At 32.8% G+C, this 18,867-nt stretch overlaps 2 protein-coding genes across 2 annotated transcripts; one reads left to right on the forward strand and one right to left on the reverse strand.

Moving 5' to 3' along the window:
* Positions 1–5,708: 5,708 nt before the first annotated feature.
* On the reverse strand, positions 5,709–8,432 carry LOC17897482 (ubiquitin thioesterase otubain-like). Its single transcript, XM_023789677.1, has 10 exons — positions 8,300–8,432; positions 7,922–8,113; positions 7,591–7,656; positions 7,412–7,495; positions 7,154–7,276; positions 7,003–7,055; positions 6,841–6,890; positions 6,647–6,747; positions 5,992–6,249; positions 5,709–5,910 (listed from the first exon to the last, which is right to left on the reverse strand). The coding sequence occupies exons 2-10, from the start codon at positions 8,069–8,071 to the stop codon at positions 5,887–5,889; spliced, it is 909 nt and encodes a 302-aa protein (XP_023645445.1). The 5' UTR covers positions 8,072–8,113; positions 8,300–8,432; the 3' UTR covers positions 5,709–5,886.
* Positions 8,433–16,131: 7,699 nt separating this feature from the next.
* LOC17900914 (indole-3-acetic acid-amido synthetase GH3.17) lies at positions 16,132–18,867 on the forward strand. Its single transcript, XM_006303145.2, has 4 exons — positions 16,132–16,544; positions 16,652–16,753; positions 17,130–17,968; positions 18,069–18,867. The coding sequence occupies exons 1-4, from the start codon at positions 16,249–16,251 to the stop codon at positions 18,656–18,658; spliced, it is 1,827 nt and encodes a 608-aa protein (XP_006303207.1). The 5' UTR covers positions 16,132–16,248; the 3' UTR covers positions 18,659–18,867.

The raw sequence follows: 18,867 nt of genomic DNA on the forward strand, positions 1-18,867 counted from the left end.
CGGTAAAAATTAGCAGTACTATCAAATCTATTTGTATATTACAGTATACCTCTTATCTCTTTTAGTTATTTTGTTATTTTTTGACCGCTTTATTTTCATTAAAATTCATTTTCTGCTTTTATAATTTACAGTGAATTTGGTAAACAGTCGTCGAAAAAATATTTAATGTGGTAAATAGTAATGGAAAAAATATTCCTGTGAGTTTGCTTGAACTTATTTATTCTTATAGCTAGCAGCTAAACTTCATTATTTCAATTTCTCCTACAATTTATATTTTCAAACACTCTAATTCATTTAGTTACATCTTTGGCATTTCACATTAGGCTAGAAAATGAAAGGACAGGGGGATAGTAAGAAATAAAATAAAACTATAAAACACATCTAACTTTGTGGACCAAAAACAAAAAAAAAATCATGTAACATATATCAAACAATATGAAACAAAAAGAATATCACATTAGGACCAAAGCACTTTCTACTGATGGTTTGAATCCAATAAGTAAGTATAAAACGGGGAAAAAAAAAATCACATTTCCAGTAATGTTAATACTCCTAAAGTCCACTATTATTAGTTTTCAAAAAGAGGAAAGTAGATAAATAGAAAGGGAAATATACTATATATCTAGAAGACTAGAAGATTTTAGAAAAGCTACTTTGTGACACTGAAAATTAGATCAATATAGAGAGGCAATTACCGAATAATCAGCGAATTAACTAATTTGTTAGTGCATTTTTAATACTATATTTAGATGATGTTTGCAAGTAAGGGAGTGGACAGCAAATGGAGGAGCTAGCGACAGCGTGGCTAGAGTTCACTCAACCAACTCCCACCTCAGCTCCGCAACCATAAAAAGTCTCTTTCTCCTTTGAGCTCTTCCTCCATGCATCCATGTGTTTTTTATCAGCTAAATTCTATTCTTATATATCATATTTAGCTTCTAGATTTCACCAAAATATATGTTGAATAGAGATTTATTGTTATTCAAAGTAAAAAATGGATACAAAAGTAAAATATCGTTTGCATAATGGTTTTTAATTACACGGGTCCGTATGTTTTCTAAAATGTTACACCAACCATATATATATCCATCTCTACTGCACGATCAAATTTGAGAAATAAACATGGTCATCACTCATATCAGAGGGCTTTCATCTATTACAATAACAACAATTTTGAAAGTCTGAAAGTAATAATATATAGCACTTCAAATACACATATAGCTAACTAAAAGTTGCATTCACAAAGATTGTGCATGCGATAGAAATATAAACCATGTGACCATAAAGAGAATTATATACCTAATTAAGTTATTTATAAGTACAAATTTAGGGAGTTTAATTAGAATAGAAAAATAGTAAAGATTGGGGAAGAACATGAGACTAGTGCCCCAGTTATAATTTTAAATCTTAGGCATGGTTAGGGAAAATAAGGCCAAAAGAAAAAAAAAATAGAATTACAACGACAAGAGTGGTATGGTATGCGTGTAAAGGAACTTTTAACAATGGACACTCGCAGTCGCAGAGACCACTGCATGCAATTATGCCTTTCAGCAATTTTTATTACTTTTAAGGCTCACTTTTTCCCGCATATGAATGAATATATATAGATGGTTTTTTGAATTATATTTATATATGGCTTTCGTTATTATTTTGTTTCGTAAATAAAGTACAATACTCTGGAGGTGACGAACATGATCACCTCAATTATACCATAGTAAGACGTCTTCTATATATCAGGAGTTAATATCACTTCAACAAACATCTAAGTTTATAATCGTGTTCTGCTTAAGAAACCGCATGATTTGCTCAAATGCCTAAGTGTCACTTTTGCCACTATGAAAACGAACCTTCTCATTGTGTTACTCTTTAGTCGTTGTACCTATACTATATGCTGTTTATTTGAATATATACATTCAGTTTATCATAAGTTCTTGTCGCATAATAAACAATAATCATTGCTGTTGTTATCAAAATTCAAAAGTAAAAATACCATAGTATCACTATGAACAAAAGTAATACTCCTACTATATAGACTTAAGTAATTACAGTAATAATCAAAATGGATAAACAGAAACAAACAAAAGGTACGTTGCTTACAGCCAATTTGATGCTTCACGCCAAGCTTTTTCTCCATCTTTCCCAAGGCCAAATCATTTCTGTTTTTTTTCTTCTTTTTTTCTTCATTTAATTTTATTAAATTAAACTTCTCTTCATTCCAACATGCACCATCTTTCGATAACTTCGGAAGAAATTTATCCCTATTTCTCGACTTGCTTGAAAAATAGAGAAAGATACATATTACCATAAAACTAAAAAGTGTTATTGTGTTAAGTTTTAGTAATATATTCTAGTTTTTGTGTGTTTTTTTTTTTTTTGGGAATGTGTATAGAATGATGTATATACTATGCTTTTGGGAACTTTGAGTGTAAGCCAAGTCGTCTTTTTAAACCTTTTCTCTTATTCTTCGTCGAAGCTTTTTGATCTATGTTTTTTTCCATACCCAATTATATAAGTCGAGAAAAAGCTAAATAACTTTCCGATATAAACAAGGAAAAAGAGAAAAACGAAAAAAATATATATACAATTTATATAACATTCTTTTTCTAGGTATCCAAATAGAAATACCAAAAAAAAAACACTACATAAGACGATGTAAAGTATCGAGCCACATGTATTTTTCAATTAAGGACAAGATAATACGTAAAGCTACGTGTCTACGACTCCCAAATGATTTATAAATTATCAAGCTATTGTTAGGTTTTCGATGGGTTTCTTGTTTTTCCATATAACTAACGAATGTTTTTTTTTTTTTTGCTAAAGATAACTAACGAATGTTTCCATGACCAAGAACGCATATATCAAAATGCAAAACATACACAAGAGTATCAAACGTTTTCTTTAACTTTGTAAGAAAAGATTTGATTTGACACGGTTAGATCATACCATTCTTATTTTCAATACGATGTCAAATAAACTTTTTTGAACAACAACGTTTAATACTATGCTTTATAGGATTGATTTTCAAGAAAGGTATAATTGCTCATTGACACACGTTTGACGTCTTATATGAACGTAGCCATCGCGGATCATAGTGATGATGATGACGATGGGGTCAATGATAACAGTGTTCTCCACTTGAAAATGTCGCCGGAAATTACTCCTATTATTAGTTCCTTCCATTCCTCCTCTCAAGTCTTCAAACAAGTCACCATGTTTACAAATCATATGTTAATTGTTCATAAGAATCTTAATAAATGGCATTTTCATAATTAATTCTTACAAACCTTAGTAAATCAATGTATAACAAAAAGAGAAAATACAAAAAAAAACAAGAATTTGCTCGTAATGGTCGCATATAAAAATTTGGACTGTGAGGATATTTTGATATGAATAGCAATATTATTGTTGGGAACGGAAAATGGAGAGAAAGAAAATTTTAAAAAAATGAAAAAGAGAAAGAGACAGAGTCCATTTGGTCTGAAACTCAAAAACAACTTTTGCCTTTATGGGTTGGCTAAAGGAGTGGGAATGGCCCATCCCCACCCTCTCACGTCTTGTCTCTTATATCCCAATTTTCTCATTATCCTCTTCTTTGTTTTTGTTTTCATAATAATTACAAATGGAAACACTAATAACTAAAAGCCGAGCTTGTCTTTGTGTCTTCTTCTCTTGCTTTTAGTATCCCAATGTCTCGTTTGCCCTACTATATATATGCACTTATTCTTATGACATATTATTAGTTTACTTAAAGTTCATTTGAACTTTTGACTCTCCATCGTAATTTGTATGTTAAATGTAGGGCTTATATAGCCTACGTTAAGGTAATTATATGATCCAACCAAAACTATATCATGGCTTGTGTGAACCATATTTATCATTACTAAAGATAAGTACCCCCACCATTTGTATCATTACTAAACAGTTGCACAGTTCATATAATTCATAAAAATGTCAAACAAAACTACGCCTTCCGAGTTCCGACTGTCATAATACAACTTTCGAACTTTCCAAACGGGAAATCCTTTCAACACTTGAGAGATAATGTAGTCCCATGTCTTCCTAGCTAGGTTCTTGAGTAACTTGTCATAGCCAACAATCACTCCATCATGTATATACCACAAAGTGGTAAGTATTCATTTCAAGTTTTTTTTATTGATGTTATTATTCCTGTTCAACAAAGATTTATGGGTTTCGTATGTTCCAACTAAGTAAAACTAATTATTATTATTATTATTATTATAAATGAAATTTATTGAAACAATACTAATGTTAATTCTTGCACATATCCATATCGAGAACCAAGAGATCCCATATGTACACCTTTAGAAGCCCTACTTTTCTAGCTGATACCATAGAAACGAGTGGTGTCTATTTTCAAAGATATTTTACTTTTATGTACCATTTGTATGTGTGTATATAAATATGTATAGCATGAATGTTTATATGCCAATAGAAATTTTTATAAGAGGAAGAGAGAGATAGAGGAGGTAGGTCAAAAGGAAAGGCTTTACTTATTTTTTTTAATGAAAATTGTAACGGTAACAAGTATGCATGAGTTTTTTTTTTTTTTTTTTGTAATAGCTAGTGGGGAATTGCTGTTAAATCGAAGAGAGAAGAACGTGCCTATACACCAATTCACACCCTCTTGTCCTCCTATCCTCATCTAAATTGATTTCTTACCTTTTGTCTTCACACTTTTTCTTCTCTTTTTTTGCTATAAAGTTGTTGTCCCTTTCATTTTAGGTTTGTAAAGTCCCAAACTTGAGCTCGCAATTTGTCTTTGTGAGAAATGAAATGTGTATAAGTACTTAATTGGCAATCTTTATATATATAATATAAGAAAGTGAGAAATAGACTATACGAAATTCATGTTTGAGAGAATCTCTATTTTTCTTTAGTTTCTGCTAAATGTTTCATTATGTATATTCATTCCTGAAGAGATATTCATTCTTCTTAAATAACAACAAACCCCTTTTTCAGCTATTCTTGTTATGAAATTATGTCCAGTTTGCATTGCTTAATTAGAGGAGTAATGGTGCCAAGTTTAATTTTGATTTCAATTACAGGACAAGGTTCTAAAGAAGAAAGTGACAAACAATAAAGGACGTCTACATACACTATACATTCTGATACTCTACAGTATAGTCTTTAGATGGTTGTGAGAAAGGAAATACGGTATATACACTAACACTTATCTTTTGGATTCTTCTGTTACATTTTTTTGGGGTTCTATATATATTTAACAAAACTAGTGTTACTACTTTGCACTTACCTATGCTCTAACAGTTTAGTAGGAGGTATTCAGAGCTTTCTATAGAATCTTTAGTTTACACATAAGTGCAAGTGACTTCACAACACTGAATAATCCCATATAAAGCAAGCAAGTTTTGTAGCATCAAGTTTAGATGAAATTTGGTATATTGTAAATGCAACTGTAAACTAACCTCACCTCCACATCTTTGTTACCACTAACAATAACTGCATTTACATTTAACCAAATCCGCATGTTCTTACTATATTGACACTTTAAAGGGTTTGCTTCTTTGTCATATTTTATTTTGAAAGACGTGACCAATTCATTTAAAGACATATAGAAACTTGGACCTCTCTGTCATTGGTGAGAAATGGCAAACCCAATTTGGTTCCTTCCACTTGCTCATCAATAATAGTATAATACTAAAAGGATTGTATATGAAAAACACAAGGCATGATCAAAGTAAAGAGACGTTCCATTATATTCTATATTAATGTTGCAAAAAGGGTTCTTTTATCAGAATCAAGAAGCAAATAGATGATGTAATTGTTGATTGTTCCATGGTTTCTTCCACATGAATCCATATTACCACAGTTTTTCTGTAAACATCTTCCAATGGGTTTTATGATTGATCATTTTCCCACATTGTCCGCTACCTGTAACAGCACAATCATAAACTTAAACCAGGAAAGATCTAAAGGAAGAGAGGTCATATGTTGATTTCGTGTTTATAATACCTTACAAGATGACTTGGGATAGAGGATATCATAATGCCCTGGACGATACAGCAAGGTTATAAAAGGTGCAGAAGCTTCTTCTTTCTCATCAGTGCCCACAGGGACAAAGTCATGATGGTTCACAGTGACGCCTCCATTATCACATGAGCTACGGTCAAGATACACAACCCGGATAGCAACACCAAGCGCGTCTGACAAAGCGGTTATGTGAATATGGTCGCTCTCTTCCCCCATTGGTTCAACAGAAGACTTGCAAAACTATAACAAACTAGTGTTAGTACTTTGCATTCACATATCCTCTCAGAATCTCGTAGGAGGTATTATAGAATCTTTAGTTAAACTGCAAGTGACTTAACATATCACAACGCTGAATAATCCCATATAAAGCCAGCAAGTTTGGTAGCATCCAGCTTAGATGAAATTTGGTATATTGTAAAAGCATCTATAGTCTAACCTAAACCATCTTTGTTATTTTCTTTTTCATAATACTACAATGTAAAACTAGAAACGTACCACTAACAAAGATTTTCAGAGTCACAAGAGTAAGTAACTGTTGCTGAAAGACTTTAAAATGTTACAGATATGCATGAAGAAAATTTTAGATATACTATCACCAAGTGGCTTGACTTCTAAAACATAGTAAACGTGTACAAACCTGATCCACTGATGTGTTTGATAGGCCTGTTATAAAGGGCTCGAAAAAATCTGCACGCGTTCGTATATCACCAGCAGTAACAAACCTGAAGAACATTACAACTGAGACAACAAGATTTGTCAACACTACGTACAGTTGGATATGCATCACCAAAGAAAATCAGAGCAACGCCAAAGAAAATTAGAGCAACTTACTGTAGTCTGAGACTGACTGATCTCTACTTCTGTTAACGAGTTCATCATAGCTGAAAGAGAGATATTAGCAAAAAGGATGAGGTACTATGAGAAGAGACTTGTGCCATTTTATGGAAGTCAGAACTTATCACACCAAATGTCGTTTAGATAAACAGCTTCTACCTTATAGACCCCTCATTTCCTTGGAGAATGTCATCTAGTTGCTCAAGGAACAGCTGTATCATTAAGACAAATCAAAATCGAGCATTAGTGATGATATTAATAAATTTCAAAGGCAGACACAATAGAAAACAAATCAAGGTGGTCAACTTACCGCAAAAAAGTCCTCAAACGTAAAGTCTGTATAACCTAAGTTTTGCAGAGTCTTTCTACATTTCTCAACATTGACCTTGATACGATCGACTTCAGCACGATCTTGTGATTCCAATATATGCTCCTGCAAATAAAGTAGAAAGAAAAAACAAGTTTAGCTAGAGATACATCCCACGTCTAAGCAAAACAGGACAGTTCCAAAAACCGTAACTACACAAACAAGGCTTGACAAAAATTTGAAGACATTCTGAGAACATACAAGGTAAGAGAACATAAAACTTCGGAAGAAGCAATTTCCATCGCCTCTTGTTCGCCGGATTGCAATATATTGACTGTCCAGTATCTACAGCCATTGCAAACATGAAATTAAAAAAAAAAAAAGAGAGAGAGACTTAAAAGCAAAAAAACAAACAAAGAAGATACAGAAAGAAAGGAAACCTTGATCTTCTCCAGCAAAATGGGACTCCCTGATTGGTACTCTGCAGCTAAACTAGAGAGAGGTTCCTACACAGCAATGAACCAAAAAAATCAACTTTATAAAGTTTAAAACATGAAACGGTTGCTCATTTAGGTAAGACGTTCCACAGAAATCTAACAATTAGCAATGAAATGAAGTCACATAGACAGACATCAAAAGCAACTCATAGGGAGAGTTTATACAATGCAAAACATTTAATTCTTTCGACAAAGTACAGAGACTCTTTCATGTAAATTCCAAGAAACAAATGACGAATTCTATATAAGCTGTTGTGATAAGATAAGCTCTAACCTTATCACCAACATAAGGAACTTTAGCAGATTCTTCTTCTTGAAAAGATGGTTCCTCCATAGCATCTGAACAGTTCCCCCATTCTTCACCATTAAACGCCGATGCAGCTACTTCAGCTTCATCCTTGACCATATCATTCTGATTCTGCATCCTCAATCCACTAAACTCTCAACTCTCTAGCTTAGCCCTGATCTACAAAAACCCAATTTTGAAACAGGCGACTCATCAAGACTCTACAGAGTAATCAACTGATCCTCAATGCAAAGATAATTCAATTCGCATCAAATTATTCGTCACAAATCAGGCAATCAAACAAATCCGAATCCAAGAATCTTAGAAGAGGAGGATTGGAGAATAAACGATGGCGGAAGAGATTACCTGGAAACACAGAGATCGATTCAAGGAAACGTGATGATGAGACCTAATTTTGAAGCGGTTGGGACTTGGGAACACAGTTTGAGATGTTATTAAGTGATTGAAGAGAAAAAAAAAGATTACTCAAATTGGGGAAACCAAAAATTTTCAGCAATTTTGATTGGAAGGAGTAGTAAAGGTAAGAAACGTTTCGCTTTTTCCCAATGTACACAGTTATGCTATTTTACTCTTTTTTTTTAAGACTAATAAAAAATAAAATAAAAAGAACAAAAAGAAAAAGAAAGTCGAATCGTTTTTAGACCATAAAAACGACATGCATGTGGCCTCAGTAAATATGAAACGACCAAAAGTAAAAGTCCGAAATGGGCCTGAGAATTTTGGCCCAACAAGGGAACTTTGCTGCTTACTCGCCTGGGTTCTCCTAATGTGAAATACCAAAATCTAATGGGTTTTATTTAGCAAAAAAAATATATACTGTATATATATCTAATGGGTTTCGATGTTTTTTCCTAACAAACTGAAAGATAAACATAGGTCATAAACATAAACAAAATAAAATAAAAATATTTTGACTAGGACGTATAAAACTGACTTAGCAAGAGGAACTGATGATGTAATCGTAACATGTCAAAAGCTGGCTTGTTAGACATGATTAGTATAGTTCATTTTAGACATGATTAGTATAGTTTTGGGAGATTGTACAGTCAGAAGAGCTCGAAAGTTTTGGGTGGTTTCGTCTCCAAAGTAATAAGTACATGTGTGAATGTAATTGTAGAAACGGAAAATATTGTTTTACCGGATCACTCATCTCGTACCTTTACCGTGTGTCGAGACTCGAGATAAGTGTAACAAGTTAAAACAACTGCCGAGAAAGTCTAGAGTACTGGAAAAGTCCTAATCTTGCCTAACTTTGTTTTGCATAGTGACAAAACTTAAGCTCTGCAAATATAATAATCTATGGCATGGTTTTGTCTATAACTTTGCAATGTTTATTAATTTGTGGTTTTGAGATGTTAAAAGGCCAACCGAAACCAACATGTTCTATTACATCTCGTCAACCAAATTATATTTCTTTTCACATGCACCCTAATTCTAGATTACTACTATTTTTGTATAGTTATTTTTCGTCTCGTTAGAAGACAAACTAATTAATACGATTTATATATAAAAAAATACAAATTATTTTTGTACCCACTTTTAATTTTTCTTTTCTTATCTTTCCATGATGGAATGGAGATATCGCATGGGCAAACGACTAAATAACCTTAAACTTATGCCACATTTTGTTTTTAAAAACATTGCCCAACTAATTATTGGTCACTGGTCAGTGGTCACTACGTCCTAAGAGAAATAATTGGTTTCTGCATTATGCAACATTTTTTATAGTCTACTTGTCGGAACTTTGTTTGACCCGATTGAATTAGTTTAGTGTTTGAACCACTTGGATCAAGTGTCATGAGGAAACAAAAACATATTTAGTGTTAGATTTATCCGGAGGTTCTTAACACTTTTATTAATTAATAATGGAGTTTTCAATAAAGCGAGAGGCCGTTGTAAGTATTACCGATAAATTAGGATGTTAATCACAAACAGTTTTTGACTAAAGTGTGTGATACGTGGCTTTGACCAACAAAGAAACATAACTGGACCCATTCAATTGGGTAAAATCGAAGATAGTCCTAATATATTTAGGTACCTAACATTATTATAATTATAAATTTGACCACACTTAATTTTCGAAAGAAATAGTTTAGCATTCATATATAGGGATTATATTTTCAAGTAATAGACATATATTTTCAATTTTTTCCATTAATTTTTACTTACTTTTTCTAAGTGAAATCAATGAAATGATAGACCTCGAATTATTGAAAGTTCGGTAAATTTATTGTTAACCCAAGGTTGGTACTTACGATTAGGTTATATCGCATCAAGTTGAAAGTGTAATTTTGATCTTAGATTCTGGTTGGTAGACAATTAGGTTCGACGAAGTATATGAATCGGATAGGTTTTGTTACCACTGAAAATTATTCATATATAAGGGGGAATTTTGATTGGTACAACAAACATTTATTTATGTGAACTCCTTAGTTAAGCTCTTATTTATTCGAGCCATAAGGCCAATAAAACTAGTCCTTTGAACCATGTCTTATCTTATCACTTCTTCCCTTTGACACTTCTTTTATTGTCACTGGTGTTTGGTCAAGTAGCTAATCCGAGGTGAGCAAATTTCCAAACCCAACTCTGACAAATTATACAGACCAAAGTCCAAGTGGCCACACGTGAATCGAGTTTGACGTTCGAAGAGGAATCTAACCCGATACTTCTGTGAATTTCAAATATTGAGACCCAGTCCTCAACTACCTCATTTTTGAATCATGTCTTTCAACTCATCATTCATTATCTCAGATCTTGATCAGTTTTTTCGATTGCCCATCGAAAAAACTAGTACACATGCATCTTTTTTTTCATGTCTTTCGTTGGGTGTGATCTTACAAATGCAGTTTACTTTGGCTCTATATTGTGTTTTCCAAGTTGGGCAGACGGCTATATATGGTTTGTGTTTATTGACTCCGTATAGGTCACTTATATGTTACGCATGGCTTATTCTCTTTATATACGCTTGAGCTAATCACTATGGTTAAGATGAGATGATAATGTATATAAAAACACTATGCTATACATTTTAAAACCATCCTTTTTTCGCTCCTATTTCCTCTCCTCATTTCAAGACTACATGTGCCCTCATAGAGACACTTGCTTTTGCATTTTACTTTATGTTAATCTGAGCAATAAAAGACTTCTAAAGACCAAATCTAAGCAAATCCCTGAACAAATGTCCTAATCTACAATTTAATTAATACTAAGTCCCTTTTCACCTTCAAGGCGTTTACCAAAAACCAAACAACTTTACACAAAACTAATTATATTCACTTTGGGATCGGTGATGTGCATATTGCTATTAATTATTAGTACTAAATAATATATATAGATCATATTAGTCGCTTCTTTTCCAAGCAACTCATTCCACTTTGTTAATGTGTATACCATTAATTTAAGTTGCCTACTAGAAGTTTTCACTTTAAAGTAGGTTTGCGTTCTTATAAATATTAGAATGATGAGGTAGAATCATCCCCAAATTATTATGATATTATCTCTTAGTCTTAATTTGATTTTGGTTTGATGATAACGATCTCAAACTTTTTATCAAAATAAATTAAAGATAATAATCTCAAATTAACTTTAACAAAAAAGACGTCAATTTGTTGATTAATTTTGAAGGAAAGTGGGAATGTACTTTTGGAAGACAAGAATGCATGCAACATACAAATAAAATTTGTGAATTTCTAGATAAATATTTGTTTCTTGAAAGGAAACAAAGTCTTGTTCAACGACTTTAGAAAATGTAGTTTTCTTTTAATATTTTTAGAAATAGACTTTATTTTCCATGGTACCACAAAAAATATTGAAATAGATAAGTTATGTGTTTACATACCCAAGAAATATCAAAACATACGTTTGGGAAATAGATGATACTCTGACTTAGTTCTTAAACTTTTGAGAGTGGTAGGTAACTGATTACTCTTGAAATTTGAGATTCGTAAGTAAGTCTCACACACGGCTACACTTTGTTGAGTTAAAGTAGACCAGAGACTGGTTTTGAAGTCATGTAAACCAAATCAATACCCATTAAATACAAGCAAGGCCAACTCAAAAATAGTAAAATGATTATGGTCCCCTTCAGTTTTTGTAATATGGATCTTAATTCATTATATGTAAGAGAATTTTGAGATATTTTTTTTTCTTGAACTCTTAAATTACACTAATTTTTATGTTGGTTCAACAAGGCACTTCGATCTTGCATATGCCTAAAGACAGGCTCTGAAAACAAGTAGAGCAAATACTAGCTTTGAAGTCATATATATAACATATCGAATCAATGCTCATAAACTTAAGACTAGTTTTCATCATGTTTTAGTAAACTAAGATGTGAACATTTTTTTTTCTAATCAAGTTTCTCAATTTATGTTGTATTTTCTCAATGTTTTTGTTTCTTCTTTTTCTTTTTATTGGCATTAATCTGAAATTTTCTTTTACGTATATTTTCTCTTATGGTTCTGTCGTGTATCAGGAGGAGAGGAGTAATGCACGATTTAACATCTCGATTTAAATACCTTATCCCAGTCCATGAGAAGTAATTGTGTTGTGCGTATTGGTTTGAAGCAGTCCACCAAAAGAACAATAATTGCAAAGCTCGTAATTATGTTTGACCTATTTTTTGTCTTATTACACTGTTGATTGTTTCTTTCTCTTTTTTTTTTTTTTTTTTTGTTATGTTTATAGTTTATACAATATTATTTATCTCATTTTTTTCAATATTAAACTATACTTAGGGGAAGAGCACGTGGGCTAGTGGTCCCATCTCTCTTGCTAATTATCCACCATATCCCTGATTCGATTCTTGTTACTGTCTCAAATATGACACTCCCATTTTGGCTATTAGACCACTGACAAATAAGGAACTATACTTAAAACACCAAGAGCATCTAAGCGAGAAGGGCCTTCTCAGAAGGATATAGCCATCAGCGATCTTCTCTTTGGAATCATGAGTTCGAATCATCTGGGGTTAATTAACTAGGCCATTAGGTTTAGCTAGTAGAATATTACAAGTTGTTAACAAAATAAGAATTTGTCTAAAAAGCAAACAGTTTCTCTAGGACCTTGATATACTATATGGAAATCTCTAGAATCTCAAAACGAGCAGCCATAGTCTGGAATTTAAACGTTCAGCTCTGCGTCAGCAGTTTTTTCTTTCTTATTTCCCTTTCGTGTATTCATTTTCAAGTGGTGGGTAATTCAAAGGAATATGTTCTTAACAACTATACGACTATAACCACAATATTTAAACGAACACTAAACGTTTAATATATAGTGTACGTACCTGGCAACCTAAAACTTATCTTAACCTTAGCTTTTTCAGGCTCAAGCTTGTTGTTGACTTGATAACATACTTTAATAAGTGTGTATATATGACTTACGTTACAGCCAAGGTTTGGTCCTTTAACTTCTACCATGACTGTTGTTTCCAATGAATATGCTTAGAATCCCGTACGTTGACATATATATCCGAATAAAGTATTGAAAGTTGGAACAAGAAATATATTTTTTCCTGTTTTGTTTCTTGTTAATTTGCATGAAGTTCTTGCGTTTTGGCTTATAACCTTAGCTTCCTTTACCCGAAATTTAGCATATTATAATGTACTCTCTCATAATTATATGTTACGTTTTAAGGCTAAAATCATCCATCTCTAGCAAGATTTGAAAATAAGACACCAAAGAATCAACCTCTTTCCAAAGAGCTAGATATTTTGTGGGCATGTATATATATCATACATCAAAGTGTTTAAAGTAGTTTACTGCTACACAATAAGACAAGACATCAGACGATACTCAAAGGTTCGAAACTACTACTTGCAACTTGCAAAGCAGTGATCCGTATCAAAATTTACATTTGGGATGCTTTGCCCTAAAACGACATAAAGGAACTAAAAAGAGAGTGTTGCGTCTCGGAAAATCTTATTACAAAAAAAAAAAAAAAAGAACAAAGAACTACAATATGTATAATAACTTGATAAACTAAAAAATATTTGGACAATATCTCACTTAATTTGTATCATCTTTGCTTAAGAGTGTCGCAAAATTTTGTTGGATATATCCGGAAGGGACAAAAGATTTCGACAATCTTTTTTTTGTTTGCCACAACAATATCAAGAGTTTGATATTACTTTATAAATATAGCAAGGTTAGAAAAATATTCAAAAGAGTGCATGTCTTTAAAGCTGGTCGGTCTTAGAGATTGCGTATGAGCTGCATCTCTCCCCAAACTTTTGTGGACCGGTCTATACATTTGTGGAAGGAAATATGCCAACTTTAACGAGTCTCGCTCTCGCATCCGTGTGAGTGGAATAGTTTTGTTAAAAACTAAAAAATATCTCATATTTATTTCTAGAATTCAAAAATCAATATACCTTTTTTATGGAAATTATATTCTTACCCGCAGCTATACTACTCAACTCGTATAACTCCATAGTTCAAACTTCTAATGAGAAATATATAGAATCTATGTTTATTAGCTTTATTGATTTATAAAATTATTTATTTTATGCGACGCAACCAATGGGATTAGGAGAAATGTGTGAAACATGCATGTAAGGTCGACCACTCTGCAAATTTAAGATCCACAATGTATGTGTGCTTATTTAGGGACCAAAATGAATTATCAGTAGTTCTCCTTTTCATTGTATAAATGATTTGGGTTGTTTTATATAAACTCCTAAAACTAATTATATTTTAAAAACAAAATTTGATGAGTTTAGGCCCGTTTCTTAAGAAATCCTAAACGAGATTCATACCTTCATTATTTAATTCTATGATCATTAATAATGAAAATAATACGTGGTTGAAAATGACTAAAAATCTTATAAGTTTGATCAAATCAACTTAATTCATGTTAACGACAAGTTTTTTAATTATAATTTTTATCATTGAACGACTAACTAACCAAAACAAAGGAAGCAAATGAAAAAGCCTAAAACAAAGGAATGGGACGGAACATGCCTAAAATAAAATGTGTATGACATAACGTATTTGAATAAAATTTGTTCACGAGAACAAAAAAGAAAGAAAGAAAGAAAGATTAATATATCATCTTCTTCTCCAAACACATCTCTCTCACGCTTCTTCTCTTTGTTCACATCTGTTTCCTCGTCACCACTAAGACATATACATTAACCTAATCCTAATTTTTCCATGTTATTATAAGTTTTGTTGATTGAAATTAAGTTGGTTGCATGTTATTTTATGCTGTAATTTTCATCATATATGGTTAATTAGTCAATTGGTCTATTTATAATATATGTAATTATATACATAAATATAAACGTAACGACCCTATCATATGCATTTGGATCTGCATCACCAAGATGATGACTTTTATCATATCCAAGAGATTTAACAATCTTAATTAACAATCCTTCTCTCTCTCTCTCTTAATCTTGATTGCCATAAGTCAAACTTGAGATTATTTTATATGGAGTCCAATTATCGCACATAAATGAGGCCAATATATATATATATATATATATGACATTTGAATTAACATATGTCTGTGAAATTTGAATAAGAGTTGTGTAATGCATTTATATAGGTTAAAAAACAACATGCAAATGAATTAAGGGACATATAAAAAAAGCTCATAATGAAAACTTCATAGCATATATAATCTGTTAAGTGAAGCAATCATACTTCTTTTTAGTATATACTTTTTTCGAAAATTTTGCATGTGAAGGATTCAAGGAGTTCCTAAATAAAATCTAAGAGCCAATAATAATATTAGATGAGTATATATATAAGTGAAGACCAAGTGAGTATATCTTTTTGCAGACATATGCAAATCTTGTGAATATGATTGGATTGATATTATTCAACGGATCATAAAGAAAGAGCTTGATTGGAGGATTAAACAACATAATAAACAAATATATGATATGATACTATTAAAACAAAAACAATAACATTTATAAAAGAAAAAAAGAAAAATGTAATAGCTAGAGAAAGCCTGCACAGGTAATATTGACCAACAATAGCTTCATTCTAACTAGACAAGGCCATGTGTGTTGTAGGACCTCTCAAATATATTTATATTTTCTAATAATTATTTCATCATTTCCCAATTTATTATATAACCATTTCTTCATCCTTCTTCTCATACCACCAAACCAACACCTTCAAGAACAGAGAAGAAGTGATTCATCTTCTTCTCCCCACAACACAATTATAAGAAGAAGAAGAAAAGAAAAACTAAAAGCTCTCTCTCTCTTTTCTTTCTTGTTTTGGAACTCATCATTGCGCAACACAAACAATAAACCTTGTTTGTGTCTGCTTTCAAGACAATGATACCAAGTTACGACCCAAATGATACAGAAGCTGGTCTCAAGCTTCTAGAGGATCTAACAACAAATGCAGAGGCAATTCAGCAACAAGTTCTCCACCAAATACTCTCTCAAAACTGTGGAACTCAATATCTCCGAGCATTTCTCCACGGAGAATCCGACAAGAATCTACAAACCTTCAAAAACAAAGTCCCTGTGGTGAATTACGACGACATAAAGCCTTTCATCCAACGAATCGCCGATGGAGAATCCTCAGATATCGTCTCTGCTCAGCCCATCACAGAGCTCCTCACTAGGTACAAAACATATAGTATAATATAGTTAAATTTTGACCAAAAGATTTACAAAAACAGTTTTTGTTACATTTGCTTATTTATTTGAGTTATAATATTTGGATATGCAGCTCGGGGACTTCTGCAGGAAAACCTAAGCTGATGCCTTCTACAGCTGAAGAATTGGAGAGGAAGACATTTTTCTACAGCATGCTTGTGCCTATCATGAACAAGTAATACATATTACACTAGTTTTTCTTTACATATATCTTGCTTATTTACAAAGTATAATTTAAAATTTAAAATAAAATAAATTAGTCTCGTTTAATTTTTTTTAGCGCGTTTAATCCATGATACTTGTTATATATATATATTTTTTTTTTTATAAACATATTTACACAAAAAAAAAAATTTATAAAACACAATTCTTTCATTTTTATTTAGTTCAAAATTTTAGCAAATAAAGCGACTTTTTCTTTGTAGATTGAAATAAAACAGATGGCAAAATATAAATTATGTAAATTAATTTGTGTTCTTTAGTGGAACTAATGAAATAGTGAAGATATAGCTTTTTTGCTAATGGATTGTGTTACATAAATGAAATTGCAGATATGTGAACGGGCTAGATGAAGGAAAAGGGATGTATCTTCTATTCATAAAACCAGAGATCAAGACTCTTTCAGGTCTAATGGCCCGTCCTGTTTTAACCAGCTACTACAAAAGTCAACATTTTAGGAACAGACCATTCAACAAGTACAACGTCTACACTAGCCCTGACCAGACCATTCTTTGTCAAGACAGCAAACAGAGCATGTACTGTCAGCTTCTCTGCGGTCTAGTCCAACGATCTCATGTCCTAAGAGTCGGAGCTGTCTTTGCGTCTGCCTTTCTTCGAGCGGTCAAGTTTTTGGAGGATCATTACAAAGAGCTTTGCGCAGATATTAGAACCGGCACTGTCACTAGCTGGATCACTGACTCAGCCTGCAGAGACTCGGTCTTGTCGATCCTTGATGGTCCAAATCAAGAATTGGCTGATGAGATTGAGAGTAAGTGTGCTGAGAAGTCGTGGGAAGGAATCTTGAGGAGGCTGTGGCCTAAGGCTAAGTATGTTGAAGTGATTGTGACGGGTTCCATGGCTCAATACATCCCGACACTAGAGTTTTATAGCGGAGGTTTACCGTTGGTTTCAACGATGTATGCTTCCTCTGAGTGCTACTTTGGTATCAACCTAAATCCGTTGTGTGATCCTGCCGATGTTTCCTATACGCTTCTTCCTAACATGGCTTACTTCGAGTTCTTGCCCGTTGACGACAAATCCCACGAAGAGATTCACTTTGCCTCGCATTCTAACACCGATGACGAGGATGCTCTCAAGGAAGATCTTATCGTCGATCTTGTTAATGTTGAAGTCGGTAGATACTACGAAATTGTCATTACTACATTCACAGGTCAGTACGGCTCTATATTATTCTAGGTCTGATATGGAATTACTAAAAATAATAGTTAACTTGTAATACAAGTAACATATGTGTTTGTTTTTTTGTTTAGGTTTATACAGATACAGAGTTGGTGATATTTTAAAAGTGACCGGTTTCCACAACAAAGCGCCTCAGTTCCGTTTCGTGCAGCGAAGAAACGTCGTACTAAGCATCGACACTGACAAAACAAGCGAGGAAGATCTACTAAACGCGGTGACACAAGCCAAACTCAACCATCTCCAACAGCCTTCAAGCCTCTTACTCATGGAGTACACAAGCTATGCGGACACGTCATCAATCCCAGGGCATTACGTGCTCTTCTGGGAGCTAAAGCCACGTTACAGCAACGACCCACCAAAGCTAGACGACAAGACAATGGAGGATTGTTGCTCTGAGGTTGAGGATTGTTTGGATTATGTGTACAGAAGATGCAGGAACAGAGATAAATCGATAGGGCCACTGGAGATAAGAGTGGTGAGTTTGGGAACGTTCGACTCGTTAATGGATTTTTGTGTCTCACAAGGATCATCATTGAACCAGTACAAGACACCAAGATGTGTTAAATCAGGAGGAGCTCTTGAGATTCTTGATTCCAGAGTTATTGGGAGGTTCTTCAGTAAGAGAGTTCCTAGATGGGAACCACTTGGTTTAGATTCTTAGAAATTTTTCTTCTTTAATATATGATCTTAAAGTCTTGATTTTAAGTATAAGATCCTCATTTGTTAAGTTGCTAATTGGTGTTTTATTTTCTTTCACTTCAATTATTTTGTGTATTTTTTTTTTTTTGCTCTTTTTATCTCCTTTGTAACAAACTTTCAGCAAAGTCCTCTCATTTTGTGAATGTATACTTTTTGTGTCTCTTTCTTTTA

Source organism: Capsella rubella, unplaced genomic scaffold, assembly GCF_000375325.1.
Source record: "Capsella rubella cultivar Monte Gargano unplaced genomic scaffold, Caprub1_0 scaffold_1, whole genome shotgun sequence".
In the NCBI taxonomy this organism is placed as follows: domain Eukaryota; kingdom Viridiplantae; phylum Streptophyta; class Magnoliopsida; order Brassicales; family Brassicaceae; genus Capsella; species Capsella rubella.